We start from the raw sequence: 17,111 nt of genomic DNA, 5'->3' as shown, positions 1-17,111 counted from the left end.
GAATTAATATAAAATGTGAAATTTTAACAAGGTAAAAATTCTAAGTTGCACATTTAGAAAGAGGGAGTATTTCCCTGAAAGCTGAAACTGTACTTTAATAATCAAATAAACAACTGCATTTAATGCAACACTACAGCTAAGAGGACAAACTCAGCCCTCACATGTATAGCAAGAAAATCAGGTAGGTACATAAAGAGGGTATTTTCTCCTTAAATGTTTCAACATAAAATCAGCAGAATAGCATACACACCTTTTTTTTTTCTTTAATAGAAAGAAAATAACAGAAAGAACTTAAAACTAAGAAAAATTATTTGAGAACTGAAAAAAAATACCTTAGAGTGAAGTAAAGTTTGTAGCAGGAAGTAATAGCTTTTATTTAATTAACAGCCCATTTCCCAGTGGGGGAACATTTTTCACAAAAGAACTTTGACCTTTCAGCCCACAGCTTGAGAGAGACCACAAAATACCTTCAACAGCTGAGCCTGGGAACAAAAATTCAGAACTGCTGTATGCACTTGAAATCATGGACTGAATAAAATAGTGGCTTTACAGCACATTATAATCCTTCTCTGCAGCTGCCCTTCAACTCATTTATCAGTGTTCCACAGCTGATAATTTCCTCTCTTATTTTAGCTCAGAGGAATTCTTAACATTTTTATCTGCCCCTCTGGTCACAGGGCAGGTGATTATGTAGGGCAATTGCTTCTCTTATCCCAAATTGTCTGACTACTACATTAGGTTAAAATTAAGAGTTTCTCCCAATCTGTACTTAGCTTGATGTTTGCTGAGTCTATTCAGACCAACAGAAGGATCTGCATGCTTGAAATTTCATTTCTTCCAACTAGATCAGTTGCCTATTAATAATTTCATGTTGTTAATTCCACCTTCAAACCTTGTCTCATTTACATCCTACAGTATGCCAGTACTGTACAGCAGGCTTCCCTTGGATTAGTTTATCTAAAAGAAGCTTAAGTAATGACTGCGTGATAGGCAAATATGCAACCATATGGCAATATAAATTTGACTATGGCAAACAGCTTAATCCAGTAGGCAAAGGTATTAAAAAAGGCCACAGTAAAAGACAAAAAACTGCTCAAATTCAGAAAAGAAAATTAGGTTCACCATTTTAGCAGTGAAGACAGTTGACTATTGGTATAACATGCCTGATATATGGAGGCTTCTCCATCAAGCCTCTAAATCAAAATCTTTGGTTGTTTAAAGATACACTGTAGGTACTGTAGTGAAGAAATTATCATTTGGGACTCTTCATTCTAATCACCCAGAAGATGCTTTTTGGCCTTAAGAGAAAGGAATCTTTAAACAAAGCCCTGTTTGTGATCAGGCCAATTAACTGTCATGGAAAGGAAAAAAACAAAGGGAATAAAACGAACCTTAATGTGGGAAGATTGGCATAATTTGGACTGATGGAAATACTTTTATCTTCAAATCCTCATTGATATCCTGAGTTCCTTCCTGTCTCTTTCTTGGATAGAACTATTCTTAAACTACTTGGGAGTACTTGTAACATATTGTTAGTTATACCAGCTTGCAAATTATGCATGAATACACAGTGTCAAGAAAAGGTGAGTTCATTTATTTGTCCAGTTTGACAAGTGAAAGCATATTTGGGATAAAAAGCAACAATATAGTATTTTGATTCACTTTAGATAAATTTCCATCCAGTAGTCTGCATTTTCAGTTAGATTCTTTCTGAAGACACCTTTTCATGTGTACTCCATATCATCAGAATTACATAAATTGATAATGTGATTCTTCAAACTGAATTTTTAATGGATTATCAGTTTACTCATCACACATGCAGTACTTGCTTTCTTAGCATAATATTTGGGAAGCTCAGGTACCAGAGGTTAAACAAGACATTTTATGACAGTGCCATAGAGCTGAAGAATCACCATCAAATAAAAATTAAATAAGAATGCATCAAGTTTCAATGAAGAGGTTCAAGGGAATCTACAAGGACTCCTATGAGAAGTGAAATAATTTTATGTTATGCACACAGGAATGAAATCCATAGATATTAACACTTCATCATAATGTCAGAAAATAATATGAAAGGCTTCTGTAAAATGAGACATCTAGCTAGGAACTTTCTACAGGGGTCTAGAAAAAGTCACATATGTCTGATTTTCATCTTTTCTGCTGGACTCATCCACATCTTACGACATACTTGGAAGGACAGATATAACATCTCAAAAATGTTTTTTTCTCAGACACTTCATTTCATCAGTAGCAGCTGCTGATGGGAGTAAACTGGTTAATGTGTTAAGAGTCCATGTATACAAACTCCAGCTATTTAAAATGTGTAAAACAAGTTCAGAGTCTTCAAGAGTTAACAGAATGGTGACATCAGGAGGACCTGATGCTTTGCTCTTAGAGAGCATTGTGTCGAATGCTGGGCCCATTCATGTTCCACTTGCAGCCATCTTCACAGCATCCTTCTGTTGTGCATGAAAAGTAGAACAAACTACCAAAATTAATCTAGAGGTAATTCAGGAATGACTCATGTCTCCATTTTCTCACTTGCATGAAGAAGTACAGACTTCCAGTCATCTGGAATTGGATGAGGATTTTCTGGACAGAAGTGAAATAGATTAATAACAGGTAAGATGTAGAAGCAGGCAGACAGTGGCTGAGCAGAGCCCATGTGAAAAATGGGATAGGAAGGCTGTAAAGGTTTTTTTATACTTTCCTTTCTCCAAAACAACGAGAGCAACAAAAGAAAATAATGATGAACAGTAGAACAGATTATCTAAGAAAGAAGTGCAAAGAAAGGTGATTGACTTTGGAGAAGGAAAAATTAGTGTCTTTTGCTTTGAAAAAAACCATTAAGGGTGGCAACTGTCAGAAGAATAGACAGTATCAAATCTAATTACGAAAAAATGCAGAACAACAGAAGTGACTAAACTTGGCAGTTAAGCAGAGGTACTGAAGATGCAATGCTTCAAGACACATAAAATCAACCTTTGAAAAGATGAAGAAGGCAAGGCTGCATGTGTGATAGGAATAAAGTAACATGCTGAGGTGAGTGGGGGACATGACTATTGCCAAAGTGTATAGTGAATTTTGTATATTGTTATATAAATCATCTCTTGTACATAATGTTCTAAAGAGAATGGCATTCTTGTTTCTGCACATTTATGGGTATTACTCTGGAAAGGAATGCATATAGAGGAAGAAATCACAACATTAGTCAACACAGTGAATACTAATGGAGAGAATAATAAGTATAGAACCAATAGAATTCTGAGAAACAAACTTGAAATTGTGAGGATAATATATATTAATCTAGAGAATAGAACATTGTGTAAGACTGCTGCCACATGTATGGTTTATTAAATACTGACATGCTAACATATTTAGGAGAAGGATAGAGAAACAGCTTTCAGAACTGTTGCTGGAGCCTATGACATGCATAGAAAAGGGTTCAATAAAATAGGAATGAAATGAGAGGCATAAGAGAAGAAAGTGAGAATGCTTTATATTCCTGGAACATCCTCCCAAATGACAAGCTGGGGAAGAAAATGGTAGACAGTGGATAAATGGATTTAGGCAAACCATATAAAGAAAGTTTGGAGATTTTATAGGCCAAATCCTACCAGAAGGAATTGAGAAGAGCTGCATGGAAGATATCTTCTGAGTGAAACTTCTTTTTTGTATGAGCTGATCAGTCATTTTAGGAGACCACCAGAGTGAGGATGGAGTGCTCAAACTAACACAACAAAGTGCAGAGAAAACACAAATACTCACTTTCCTTTTTTCTTGATGGCTATTTATGACCTTCTACACTATACTGAAAATGACAAAACCACTGGCTGTCAACAACATGTACTTAATATGAACAAAGGGAATTCATATAGAACATAAGCATTGACGGAATTTTTGAAATTCACTGACTCCATAATTTTATAGTACTAACTGTATAACTACTCTGTCTCTATTTGAAGTTCTTATTAACTTAAAAACTAATAATGATTATTTTGTTCACTTTCTATGCTATATAGAAATAGCATATTTCTATATATGACAGTATATATGTATCTAAGTTTGACATAAAATATATTTTACAACTGTAATGAGTATTAATTGCAAAAATAGATAAACTTTATGATATCTGACTTTCTCATTCGCAAGGAGACAAGTCAAAGTGGTATAAGAGCTTTTTGAAAGGTCACAGGACATGTTTTACATATGGAGTGGTATACAGAATTATTCCTGTCATTGGAGATTTTGCACAACAAAACCAGATCCTAAGCTCTTCAGACAAAATATACATGCATACAAATATAAGAGATAAATGGCAGTGCTACTCACAACTCTGGTACAGTTGAACCTACTGAAGTTTCTAGATGCTTTAAAATTTACTTTGCTCAAATGTCACAAATAGTTGAAAATATGTTAGGAATTTTTACAGTGTGATACAGTATGGTTACAATATTGATACTAAGCAGGGTTATATTATTTGTTCTTTCATTTTATCTCCATACATTTTCATTGTCATCTTATTGTGAAACAGATTTCTGAACAGTAATTGATTATCTCCCATTTTCAAAATGTTTTCCCCATTACAAACATTACAAACAAGTGTGCATTTCATCTTTAAAGTAATTGAAAACTAACTACTTTACTATGAAATCAGATACTGAGAAACTTTACGTTCACTACTTACATGATTAAATGAGAGATTTTTAAATTATATTTTTTCTGGATAGAAATGCTTACAAAGCATTAGAGCATTAAGCTATATCAGGATTCATTCTTCAAGTGCCTTAATTAATTATTTGTGCCATGGAAAACTTCATTCTTGCCTCAGTGACCTTCTTCACAGAAGAATTATTTCAAATGGAGGATGATTTTCTTCAGGTAACAATTTGGGCAGTTTGGGTCTGTATGCCAACTCTCATAATATTTCACTTTTTTGTGGTTTAAATCATTATACATTTTTGCCAGGCTTATAATAATTTTATAAACCAAAGCATATTGTAGAGAAGTACAGAGGAGATACTATTCTGAACAGCTATTAACAGAACTAAGAGCTATTCTTTATAAGCCTCTTTCTAATTAGCTTTTAAAATTTTTTGCTTTCTTTAAGCTTTCTCAGGAAAAAAAACCCAAACCAACATTATTATATACCAGCATGTTCACTCAGTAATCTGTTTTTCCAACAGGCAGCAAACATGCCTTAGTTCTTCACTAAGATTAAAGGCTAGCTGAGGTTCCAGGTATTATTACTTAATGAAAGACAGTTCAACATCAAAATCTCAGAAGCTTTTCTCTCTAAGTTTCCAAACTGTTTACTTGTACTGATACTTTTCAACTTTACAGAAACATAATGGAACTTATATTCCAAGCCCACACTTGAGCTTTTGAAAACACCTTCCATGATCAGTAAGTTAATGACATTTAACTCAGTATATTAATTTTTCAATGTAAATACAATATTTTCTTATTAAATACTCCAAGCAGGCAGAGGAAGAACACAGTTTGCTCGATAGCAAAGAAGTTGAATTCTCTGAGTAAGTCTTCCATTAATTCACTCAGTGACATTGGATGACTACTGAACCGGCAGTTTTAAAAGCCAGCAGCTAAAGAGAGGTACTAAAAACACTTCAAGGAAAAGATTTACATGGCCTGTAGGAGGCTCTGAATCAGCCCACAAATGGCTGATTAGTAAAATGTGCTGAATACTTGCTCTAACTGCTGAAGTCAACAACAGATGGAGGAGTTGGCATCTGTGGACATAGGCCACTCCTTCACGAATCCAACTTTAGACATGCAAGCATGAGCATTTGAGCCTAAGCTTTGCATTCCAGCTTTTTAAACAGTAAAATAAGTCTTAAGGGAATCCTGCTCTCACGTGTTCTGGTGAAAATGCTATTTCATTATTCCTACATCAGCTGTGTCACAGACAGCCCTACATACAAACACCAAACAGGCCCTTTGAGTGTCTGCTCCCCTGGCAGTTCCCAGCTCTGCCTTCCTGCCTCCCTTCAGCCTCCACACCCAGCTTCCAGCACTGGGCTCCCCTCCTGAGCAGCAACTTATTCCCAAAACAGTCGCTTCACACCCACCCATGATCCTGATCTCCTTGCCCAGTATCTTAAACTATGTTTAAGTAGTTTAAGTATCTCCTTGCCCAGTATCTTAAACTATGCTCAGTCTTCTCCCCAAGTATCTATCAGCTTTTCAACAGCCAAATTTTGTGTCCCATTCCATAGCTGGGAACAGGAGAGCCATGCCACTGAGAAAAAGATTACCAGGATTTTCATTGCAAGAAAACAATTTACTTAAGTTTTGATAAGAGCAGGACTTAATAGGGTGAAATCTTCCTTCTCTCTCATACACATGTGGACACAAAAGTCTTGCAAAAAGTAATGTTTTGCCCAGTGAATTCAAATTATGCTGGAAATATCATGTCTGGAAATAATATTAATATCAGCAACCATTAATCAAGGAAATTTGGGACTGGAAGATGGGGTAGGAGAGCTGGGCCTGGAAGTTTAGGAAGTGTTTGAACTGTGTTCAAAAAGAGAAATGTTAAGTAAGATGCACTGCCAGTTCTGCCTGGGAGGTAGAGAAACATATGCAAAATCATCATAGAAAAACAGGTAACTCCAGTGTTTGAATATTAGAAAGTAGCAAATTAATTAATATTTCCCCAGAATATGATTAGCACTTTAGTGGTAATTTGGAAACAACAGCCAGCAGGAGTATTTAGAAGTGTAAATTGAGTGCATACATATCACTAAAAGATTCTGAGTATAACAGCATTTTTAAAGTTTCAGTTCTAGTTGCATCAAACCCTATTTAATATTAATGAAATATTTAAAGTGGTTTTCCTCTTCTTTTTCTTGTGTGCTGCAGTACAACAAAACAAATGAGTTTGCTAGTGCTCCATTTGAGTGCTTTGAAGAAACTGATATTATCTAGAACCACCTAATAAGATAGTGACTGCACATACAGTACAAATAACAAGATAGGTATTATGTCGCCTTAATGCATAAGTAAAGAATCCATTTTTTGACCATTTGCCACACAGACCATTTGCCTAATGAAATCAGCCTTCCTTCCTCTTCAAAGTACTGCTTTGTATTACCATGGCTGGATGAAAATGGCCTTTTCACTGCCTCAGATCACTCTCTCTCCTTATCACAAGGCTCAAGCTTAGTGCAGATTCAGTCATATAGCCAGCCTGATGCTGAAATAAAAAAATCCCATTTGATTCTCTGAGTGAAAGGCTCCACAACTGAATTTTGTGCAGTAGGCAAAATGGTATTAAACTCATATGCTGAATTCAACAGAGATGATTCAACAGAGAGATGCACTTTGCTTGTACACACCCATTGAAGGCAATAAAAACCAAGACATAAATAAGCTAAGGGGAAACATTACAGCACAAATTATGCCCACAATCTCACTGATGTTACATGTGTAACAGGGAAATCCTGCACAAGGATGGAGAGGCTACATTCTGACCTTTTTGGGCATCTGCAATCTGAAAGCAGTGGCATCACAGCAATTTAATACAGAAGAATAAATAACTTTGATTCCAGTATTAGTATCTGACAAAAATTATATAGCTCTTCTCAAGTATTTTTAGTAAATTTATTTTCTTTCTTAAATATAAAATGAACAAACCTTGCCAGTCAGCTTTGAAAGATCATCTCCTCCAATTATCTGCATATCTTGCATAGACTGATCATTCTGAAAGCAGAAAGATAAAATTTTGAAATTGGTTATAACTGTACAAAATAAGAATATAAATATTACCTTTAAAAAAAAAATCTTGATTACTAGTCTTAGTTATGAATATTTTCTAATGCTTGTTAGTAGTGGCATACAAGAAAACCACACTCTCACTTCTTACTGTGGCTTCCTGCATCTCCTGCTTGTTTTTAAGCCAACATCAAACTCTAGTGTTTACTGGACTAGAAAAAGTTGCATCTTTCTTTATAAAATAGTGTTCCCTTCCTTGCTATTTCTTAGTATGACAAGGGTTGAGTAACATATTTATCCCTTTCAAAATGGGAGGACAGGAGGAGCATCTCAACACTTGACAAAACACCTGTAAGCACATTCTTAGTTTGGAACAGTTTTTGGAAACACGGGCTAAATGTGCTTACATGTCAGCTCTTTTTGGAGGAATTCACTTCATTTTCTTCAGGGGAAAAAGTTTTACAAAATTTATCACCTAATATCAAAAATATTTTCAGTGTGCCATACAGTTTCCAGAGCTTTGTTTATTCAACTGACTCAAAGATAAAATCCTTGAGGTCAATTACTTAAATATGACCAATCAGGTTGAATTAAATGCCACAGAATAGTATGTTTTGATTTTCCTGTTAAAAAAGTTATTTTTTGAAGAATTCTTTTTTTGCTGAATTTGTTTTACAGACATTTCTAGTTGAAATTCCTTCTGATGGAAAATTCTCAACCAGCTCTAACTCAAATTTAATATCAGCAGAACATGAATTCAAGATCACATAAAGGAGACACATGGAAGCCCTACTTTTAAGGCAAGACAAAAGAGGCCTTAAAGAAGGTGGCAAATTAAAAAATACAGAGTCATGGCCAGGCTATATGAACTTTTCAGAAAAACCAAGAGCAGAAATAAGTAAAGTTAATGTGAGTTTTTTGCCAAATTGATGCATATGCTAATCTAATCTTCCTACCCATAGGAAGATAGCATTAGTCCAATTTTAATAATAGCTCCAGTACCACAATGTGACATTGTGGTTTACTGGAAACACCAGGGGGCTTCATCATTACAAAAAACTAACAAATATACAATACTTGGATTCTCTGCTTTTATTTCCTAAATTCAGGACTCTGAAGCCAAATGTTTTTCCACAGATAAATAGTGGCACATCAGGACTTAAAAGATGAGTAAAGATCTTCTGGACTAAGGGATTTACAGCTGTTCTTCCCCTGCCAAAGCAGGGCAAGCAGAGGCTGCACTCAGAGGGTCAGAGCTGCCCCCTGTGCAGCTGGAACCACACCTGTCCATGCTCACAGCCCAGCTGGCAGAAGTTTGGGGACTTCCAAGCACCTTTGCAGATACCTGATCACAAACAATCTGGCAAGCCCAGGTACTGTTTGTGGTCCTCATGGGAATAGATTGTCTAAGTTAAAACAGTCTTCCTGAGCAACTGTAAGCAAAGGTTTTCAAATGGCCCAGATGAGAACTTCTCCAAGTTTGCATTCTGCAGACCCACCAAAAGGCTCCCTGGCTTTCACTCAGACTCTACTCTCCACAAAACTCTCACACCACAGCTTTATAAGAGGTCCTTAGCAGTCATTGTTTTAAAAGACAGTTTTTAGACCTGCCTTCACTTTTTCTGCACTGGATCTGGGAGCTTTAGATAAATTTCATGCTGCTCTGATCCGTTTCCTGGGAAACAGAGCTAGGGCAGCAATGAAGGTTATATCCCATACGTTTTCTAATAGAAGTTTCAATATTTCTTTTATTTTCATAAAGAAAGACAGAAAAAAAAGTCCAAACAACAACAAAGCAAGTAACTGATTTCCTCAGACGATTATTTTAGAACTAAATAAAAAGTGGAGATTGAGAAGATTTTAAGTTCAGGCTTAAAAGCACAAGTCTTTTGTTGCAAAGCAAGACAGGTCACTCTTCAAAAGTCAGGCATGTATTCAAGTCAAGACTATTATAAGACTATAAAAAGCAGATTGTTTCTAATATCTACCACAGCATGTGTAACCAAGGCACTGACAAAATATTTTTTCATTTCCAAATGAGAAAGTGTAGAATTTCATTAGCAACCAGCACACAAGAATTACTGAAGAGGCAGTTTGCCCTTAAGCTGCTAGTTAAGAGAAAAAAAATATAACAGCGAGGTGCAATGATTAATGAATTTATTTATTTTTCACAAAAAAAAATTCCTTTCTTTCTACAGTATTCGCAGCAGCACTGTTTCCTTTGCATTTGGTATTTCTGGCTTCAGCTGAAAGGAAGATGCTGAAATAGCATCTTCATTGCTGGCAAGCAGCTAAGCAAATACAAAAGCCATTGAGAGCAGGGGGATCACAGCATCCCGTCAATCTCTGCATTCACACACCAGCTCTGGGACACAACTGCACACATTTATGAAAACCCTGGTGTTCTGACTGGAGAATGAGTGCTGGCAAAGGACAAGGCTTAGTATTCATGGTGTCTAAAAACCATATCATTTTCTATATGGTTTTCTATATGCAGCTCAGAACCCTCCAGCCAAGGTATTTTCAAAAAAAAAAAAATTCCTTGTGTCACACTGGAGAGCAATTCTCTTGCTAAAAAAATAAATTCAGATAATTGATTTTAATGCCATTTATAACTATCTACATTTATCACTTAACTTATGTTGTAAAATGCATACCTGCCAAACAGCAAGGCTCAATACCATGGTGTGACATTACCCTGATCACAATGTTCACATAATCATTTGCACACTATGGTTGCCATGGCAACCTCTCAGTGCATCTTTTTTTTCTGAGTTCTCAGTTTATAATCTCAAAATAACATTGCACTAAATGTTAAATATAAAGTACAATGAATGTCAGGAAAGAGAAAAAATCTGTTTCATTCAGTACCAATTAATGTCAATTCAGAACTGTTTGTTTCATGTTCATGGTTTCAAGTCATTCAGAGCTTCTTTCTTCCTTTGTGAGTTGTTCCAACTGATATAATTGAATCTCTGAGATTTCTTATAAATGCAGAAATATGAATTAAAGCTTCATTTTCTGGTGCCCAAAATCCTCAATACTTGTTTTCTAAAATCCCTAAATACTATCAATCTTTTTTTTTTAAATATTTGACATTAAATATATTGGCTTGGATAGAGACAGCACTAAATCACACTATATTTTGGTTAATGTAGCATAAAATTCATTGCAGCTGTTTCTAACAAGATGTGATGCATTGTGTCACATCCCCACACCTCATCCCAAGCTATATTTCTATTTTTTTTTGGTGCTTAATGAATCTGAATTTTACAGGATAAATCTCAGTTTCTTTGGTTTTAATTACTGGGTTGTGTTTTTTCACTTGCTCGTCTTTGCTTTATAATTTTAGTTAATTCTAATTAGTAATATTTGATAATTAAAGCAAGAATGTTATTTCTGCCACCATTTTTCATAGCATACAAGATAAAACTTTAGCTTTCTATGTAGATTGGAAGTATACATATTTAAATTCCATCTATACTAAGTCATGTGTTTTGAACTGGGTGGGGCACAGAATTATTACATCTCTTTTACATCTCTTGAGATCAACACTTGGACATAGTTCAAGTTACAAGTGAAATGAGTTGGGTGGTCTCAGGAAAATTCATTATAAACAGAATTGCTCATCTGAAAATTGCACCAAACTGTGAACATCTGTTACTCTTCTGAAGAAACAGAATCTGGAATACATTAATACTGGGCTAAGTGAAACAAAGATTCTTTAATCATGGCAAAAAAAGCAGCTTTAACAGAAATGTTTAAATGCATAACTGAATTATGAAATATGGTCATTATCACACATCTAATTACTACAGTCTGCAGCGTTCATATGGAATTTCTTTAATAATGCAGTTACCTTTTCTCCCAAAATTCATCAGGGAAACTCAAAACAAAGAAGAATGTGACCATCAGGCCTGTCCTATGTAGTTTTTGTCCCCTTGCGTGATACAGCAGATCCTCCAACTTGGGAATTCCCATTAGGACAGCTCTCTTTCACTTCACACCATCATTCCACCTCCTACAACTGGGTTTTCCAGGAAGGTTTTGACCAAAAAGAAATCAATTACAGACCATTCACTTGTATGTACTATGGGATCCTAGTATGTACTATGCTTTAATCTGCCTCCTGAGAAATACTTCAAAATATTAATAAGTTGGTAGGAAAGTGTCAGTATGGCATCTACAGGATCTGTTAACCTATTTTGGTGAATAGGTAAAGTCAAACTGATACCTAAAGTATAGGCTATGAAATATCCTCAGTGAATCAGCAGAAGTTGAGTGGTAGTACATAAAATGCTGTACTTAGAAACAACATCCACTTGAATCAATACAATTTTGGGTTTCTTCTCTCAAGAGCAACAGCTAAGGACAAAAGACCTCAAGAGTGTAGAAAATGAGCTGTCAGTTTTCATGGCAGACAGCTAGAAGGACTATACAGGCTTAAGCAGGATAGTTCAGAGGACAAGTAGTAAGTAGTACAAACGAGTGGGAATGATGTGGATCACTTCCCAGTAAAGACTGGAAAGTTTGCCTTCCTTTACCCAGAATCGAATGTATACCAAAGGCCAGACTGCAACCTCTGGGGTACACCCACATTCAAAATAGCCAAGTGCCAGGTCACTGATACATTTTTAAGAGGTGCCTTGAGTACCTTGTAAACAATCCAACAATGCTGAGCCAAGTGGGAATGGAATCCAGTAAAGCGGCACACACCCACTGCCAGGACACCCCCTTTCCTGCAAGGATGTACAGGTACATGTGCACTGAAGCACTGACAGCGTTGAGCAGCTCTGAGAATTTTAAAGTTGTCTTCTTGAGCTGAGCACACCACTGACTGTGCTGCACTGAGCCTGGCCTTATTGCTACTGTCAGGATAACAGATGACAGCAAATTTTAAACTGCTGTAGATGTACATCTAGCAGAGTTCTAGTTACCACAGTGTAAGACATATTTTACTTCTGTAGGGGTAGATCTACAATGTAACTCACGTAAAGATTTAATTATTTTTTATTCTATTTCTTCCTTGTTGTTATTCCTTAACTAAAAGCTCCACCACTCAGGTTTGGAACTGCTTCAAACTCAAGCTAGTCTATCCAGTTCCAGGGAAGGCCAGAGTTTTGCAATGAGGAAGTTGGCTTTGGACAGAGAAAGACAAACAATGAACTTACTGACAGCAAGGTACTCCTTATCAGCTGACCTGTGGTAACACCTGGGTATATTTCTTCCCTACTGTAAAGGCAAGGCAGGTCATTGAGCTTTAACAAGACTCTGGGAATCAGTAAATTATTAAACTTAATAAATTTAATTGCTTGTAATCATCTGTTCAGACACTCAGCAATTTTTTGTGTAGCAGGGCTCCTGCATGCCTTCTTGTATTTAATCCAAGGAAGGTAAGCTATCTTAAAAAAGGGCCAAACTGTCACAAATCAAAGCAGAATCAGACCAGTTAACTTGGCTAATAAGGATTACAGACAATAAATTGTTTCACTTTTTAATTTCTGATTTAGCAATTAAATATTATATAGTTGATTAGCATTGGTTAAATGGGTTCTTTTGCTTTAGGATGAGGCAGTAAGATTGCAACACCACATATCACCATATGGCAGAAACAGCACCCAAACAAACACTTAAAAAGATCAGCAAGAACTGGAATCAATAACGTACTATAGCAAAGGTTTAGACTTGTATGTGTATCAGAAACACAATAAATCCTCAAAACTCGGGTCAGTTTTCACATACTATAGTCTGATATTTCCTTGCACTCTAGCTCATTTTTATTCTCTAAGACAATATTTAAAACATAGAAATTAAATCTCTGTATGTTCCAGGATGAGAAAAGGTAGTAACAATTTTACAGGGCTCTTCAGTCATGTAAGGTAAGGTTCCAATCACATAATTTTTCTACACAGATGGGAAGCAAATAAATTTTAAAACTTACAGGTAAAAGAAAAATTTAGGAAGCATACCCCCCAGAACTGCCATACTCCTACACAGGTACTCCTTTTGAGCTGCCAGGAGGCATTGCTAAGGGTGTCTACTTTTTGTGATAATAATGTAATATTTTGTGATAATAATGCAATATGGTCTTGGAATAGCAGACTTGGGGTGCTTTTCCTCTTCAGCTCCACAAGCTAAAGAGCGTAAGGAAAATTCTCATCCTGCTGTAGTCATGCAAAAGTCATCAAGGTCATCATACTATGGCCAACTACACTGGACTTGGGTAGGAAAATGTCCATTTGGATTCAAGTCTACAATAACTGGAGCATCTGTCCTTTGCCCAATTATTGTTTAACATTAAATGAATGAACATTACAGCAGTGGAACTAGAAGTCATCTTTCCCAGTCTCAACAGAGGATCTTAGCATACCAGCTTGGACACTGCTACATCCACATGTAGATCTTAGCCCATTTTTTAAACTGCATTGTGAATTAATGATCAGAAGTAAATGGACATTGTGAAAAAACATATAGTGAGTTTGTAACTGTGTAATAAAACCCCTGTCCACTTGAGGATTCTGCAAGAAATTTTCACCAGAAAACAGCTTTCTCTAGAATAAGCACAAAGTGCTAACTTTCAGACCCTGACTATCATTAGCTCCTAGAATCTGGTGATAAAACAGAGATAGAAGAAGAATCTTGAACCTTGTTAAATAGCCACAGACTTAGAAAACAGATAAATAGGTGTAAACAAATTGACAGAAGATGAGTCTGATAGTCAGATGCTTAGTCCCTTCCAGCAATCTGGAGCTTAGCTTATCGTTGATTCTCACAAATCAGTAGCACTCTCTTCCATACTAGTGTTTAGTCCCTTAGCTAATGGCAACTTGGAAACTTTTAACAGCACGCGTATCCTTGGTGAGTTTTCTTGCACAGTTGTTTTATAGAATTCCTTCTTTATTTAAATACTTTAATTTCTGTCTATCAAATGAGGAGGGAAAAGAATTTTGTATCTGTCACACAAATCAGCACGGCAATTACAGAGGAGTTCCAGTTATTGCTATATTCCTTTAGAGGAGCCCTTTTGGTCTATGCCTCACAGACTCACTGGGGTGTGACACTGCACAAACACTACACATGTTATGATTTGTTTTAAGAAACAGCTTTTAAGATGCCAGTAAAAGGGAGTCATCGAATTCCTTGAGAAAAATCAGAACCCTCTGCCTTCTTTTAATTAATTTTGCCCCATTTCAGACCTTAATATGAAAAACGCACATATTAAATGGTACTGCGAGCGTCCAAGTAATGTGATATTTTTCCAATGCATAAACATGTCACAGTCTTTTCAAACTCATCAGATCTTATTTTTACAGCAGGATTAGTGACCATTAAGTTCTGGACCTATCTTACACGTAAGATCCTATCTCCCTGTCACTGCAAAACCCATGAAGCAGGATGACATATACTATTGCTGCAAATGCCATAACTTAGTATAGCTTGGTATATTTTTGGCAGAATATGAAACAAAACATTTTACTAAACTAAACTTCGATATTTTAGGCTTTATAAGAAACCACTGCTTTACAAGAAATACCTCATCCAGCGGAATCTAATTCTTTGAAAAGATGAACAGTTGGATGTTTCTAATAAAATCTCTTGATGATTTGAATCTGTTCTAAAAGTGGCCAGTTTCAAAAACATCTACAGTCTTAAATGGTAAGATTTCAGGAACCTGGATTGCTTAAAAATACCAAAGCTTTAAGCTCACAAAAAAAAAACAACCATTCATATAAAAAAAACCTTAAGAAAAAGGAACTTCAGTCCTTAAACTCCATTTATACATAGTAGCTCTACTCTGTGAAATCTACTGTAATCCAAGACATTTATTTCAAGTTAGAAAACATTTTTCAAAAGAAAACATTACAGCTTGTAAGAAAAAACGTGACCCTTGGGGACACAAATTTCTCAAAAACATTAGAAAATACCTCTGTGGAGTTTGTATTAGATCTGAAATCCACAAGAACACAGTAGCAACCCACAATACAGGAAAATAAATTAAAAAAAAAAAAAACAAACAATAATTCCATAGCTAAAATCATATATCAGTATAAAGGAAGGTAATACCCAAGCTGGAAATTATAGATAAAAATGAAAAATATCTTAAAAAACATGTAGTTACTTGCTTTAATATGCTCCATAAATGCTTTAAAACAATACTTTGGTACTTCTGAAAAGCTGTAGGACAGCTCAGTATCACTCTGCCTTCACTGCCACATCTGCTCTAGTTCTGTCCCCATGGCAATCAGGCCACTTCCTACTCAGTTCTCCCTTGGCTGAGTTGTTTGGTTCCCCCAAATCTTTCATATGTGAGTCACCGACACACTTACTCATACTTTAAAAAAATCACTAAGGTTTCAGATGGTGCTAACATATTCAAGTGATGTGTAGGTGTGTTATCTGATGCATACAGTTACAAAGATCATCCTCTATAAGTAAGTTTTACATTAGAGATAAACTGGCTAAACTGTATGATAGACTTATCATGACCTTTCCTGAACTATGCCCACAAATTAACACCTACGTACATTAGAAGTAATATCCCAAGCCCCTAAGCACAAAATAAAACACTTTCTTTGAGCAAGAAATGAATTAAAGTTCTCATATCTCACAATTCTGCCATCACATTAAATGGAAGCTGTGGATGCCACGTAGGTGAAAAGAGAGCATTTGCCTCCAGACCTAAGGAGTTTCAAGAACCTCACTTTCACGTGCACCTTTTATTCCATATAGTATGGCCTTCTTCAGCTTATCCTAGAAGACTATGAAAACTAGGCTGGTACACAAAAATAACTAGAGTTGAAACATCCACACTCCTGATACCTTTGAGAAGCACCTCTCAGGTGAAGCAGTGGGTGAGTCAAGTAAGGCTTGCACACATGGTAGTGAGGGTCCCTTGACTATGGGCAGACTTTTTTTCCAGCAAGAACTGTGCTGACTAAAGAATTTACTGCCTACAAGTGTCCCCAGCTGCTTGTAAGTCTCCCTCTGGCAGGGGCTACTGAGATGCATGTGTGCATCTGGGTTGCTAAAAACAAATCCAGCAAGCTCAAGCGGTCCAAATAGAAATTCTCTCACAACTTCTGTTAGCTGGGCTGAAACAGGTTAGGGAGCCCAGAAGCAGCTGAGCTGGCCAGTGTCACTGCCTGGAGGGCACTGCAGTCCACGAGGAGTGGAGACAGTCACTGTTCCAGCCAGTGCAGGTGCAATCAGAAAAGAGACCCACCTCCAGTGTCTGAGTTTTCCCAGCAAGCCACAACACCTGATACACAGATTAACCTGGCAGGAGAGTTTACTCTCAAAGTGCCTGAATTGTGCTGCTACTCTCATAACACCACCCACAATTTAACGAGAGACTGTCATTCTTCTCATTACATTTT

At 36.3% G+C, this 17,111-nt stretch overlaps 1 protein-coding gene and 1 long non-coding RNA gene across 10 annotated transcripts in view; one reads left to right on the top strand and one right to left on the bottom strand.

The window, feature by feature from the left end:
• Positions 1-17,111, top strand: part of LOC135293615 (uncharacterized) — an 80,022-nt gene that overhangs the window by 39,719 nt on the left and 23,192 nt on the right. The gene's annotated exons all lie outside the window — the stretch shown is intronic.
• PRTFDC1 (phosphoribosyl transferase domain containing 1) overlaps positions 1-17,111 on the bottom strand; it is a 42,904-nt gene that overhangs the window by 12,778 nt on the left and 13,015 nt on the right. For all 4 annotated transcript variants that reach the window (XR_010355727.1, XM_064408009.1, XM_064408017.1 and 1 more), the window contains one exon: positions 7,657-7,722. Coding sequence is in view for 3 of the 4 variants with exons in the window: in XM_064408009.1 (XP_064264079.1) it covers positions 7,657-7,722 (66 nt within the window). In the remaining variant the exon portion in view is untranslated. The remainder of the gene's footprint in view (positions 1-7,656; positions 7,723-17,111) is intronic.

Source organism: Passer domesticus, chromosome 1, assembly GCF_036417665.1.
Source record: "Passer domesticus isolate bPasDom1 chromosome 1, bPasDom1.hap1, whole genome shotgun sequence".
In the NCBI taxonomy this organism is placed as follows: domain Eukaryota; kingdom Metazoa; phylum Chordata; class Aves; order Passeriformes; family Passeridae; genus Passer; species Passer domesticus.
Note: the sequence above shows the minus strand (reverse complement) of the source record. Positions and strands in the feature narration are given on the sequence as shown.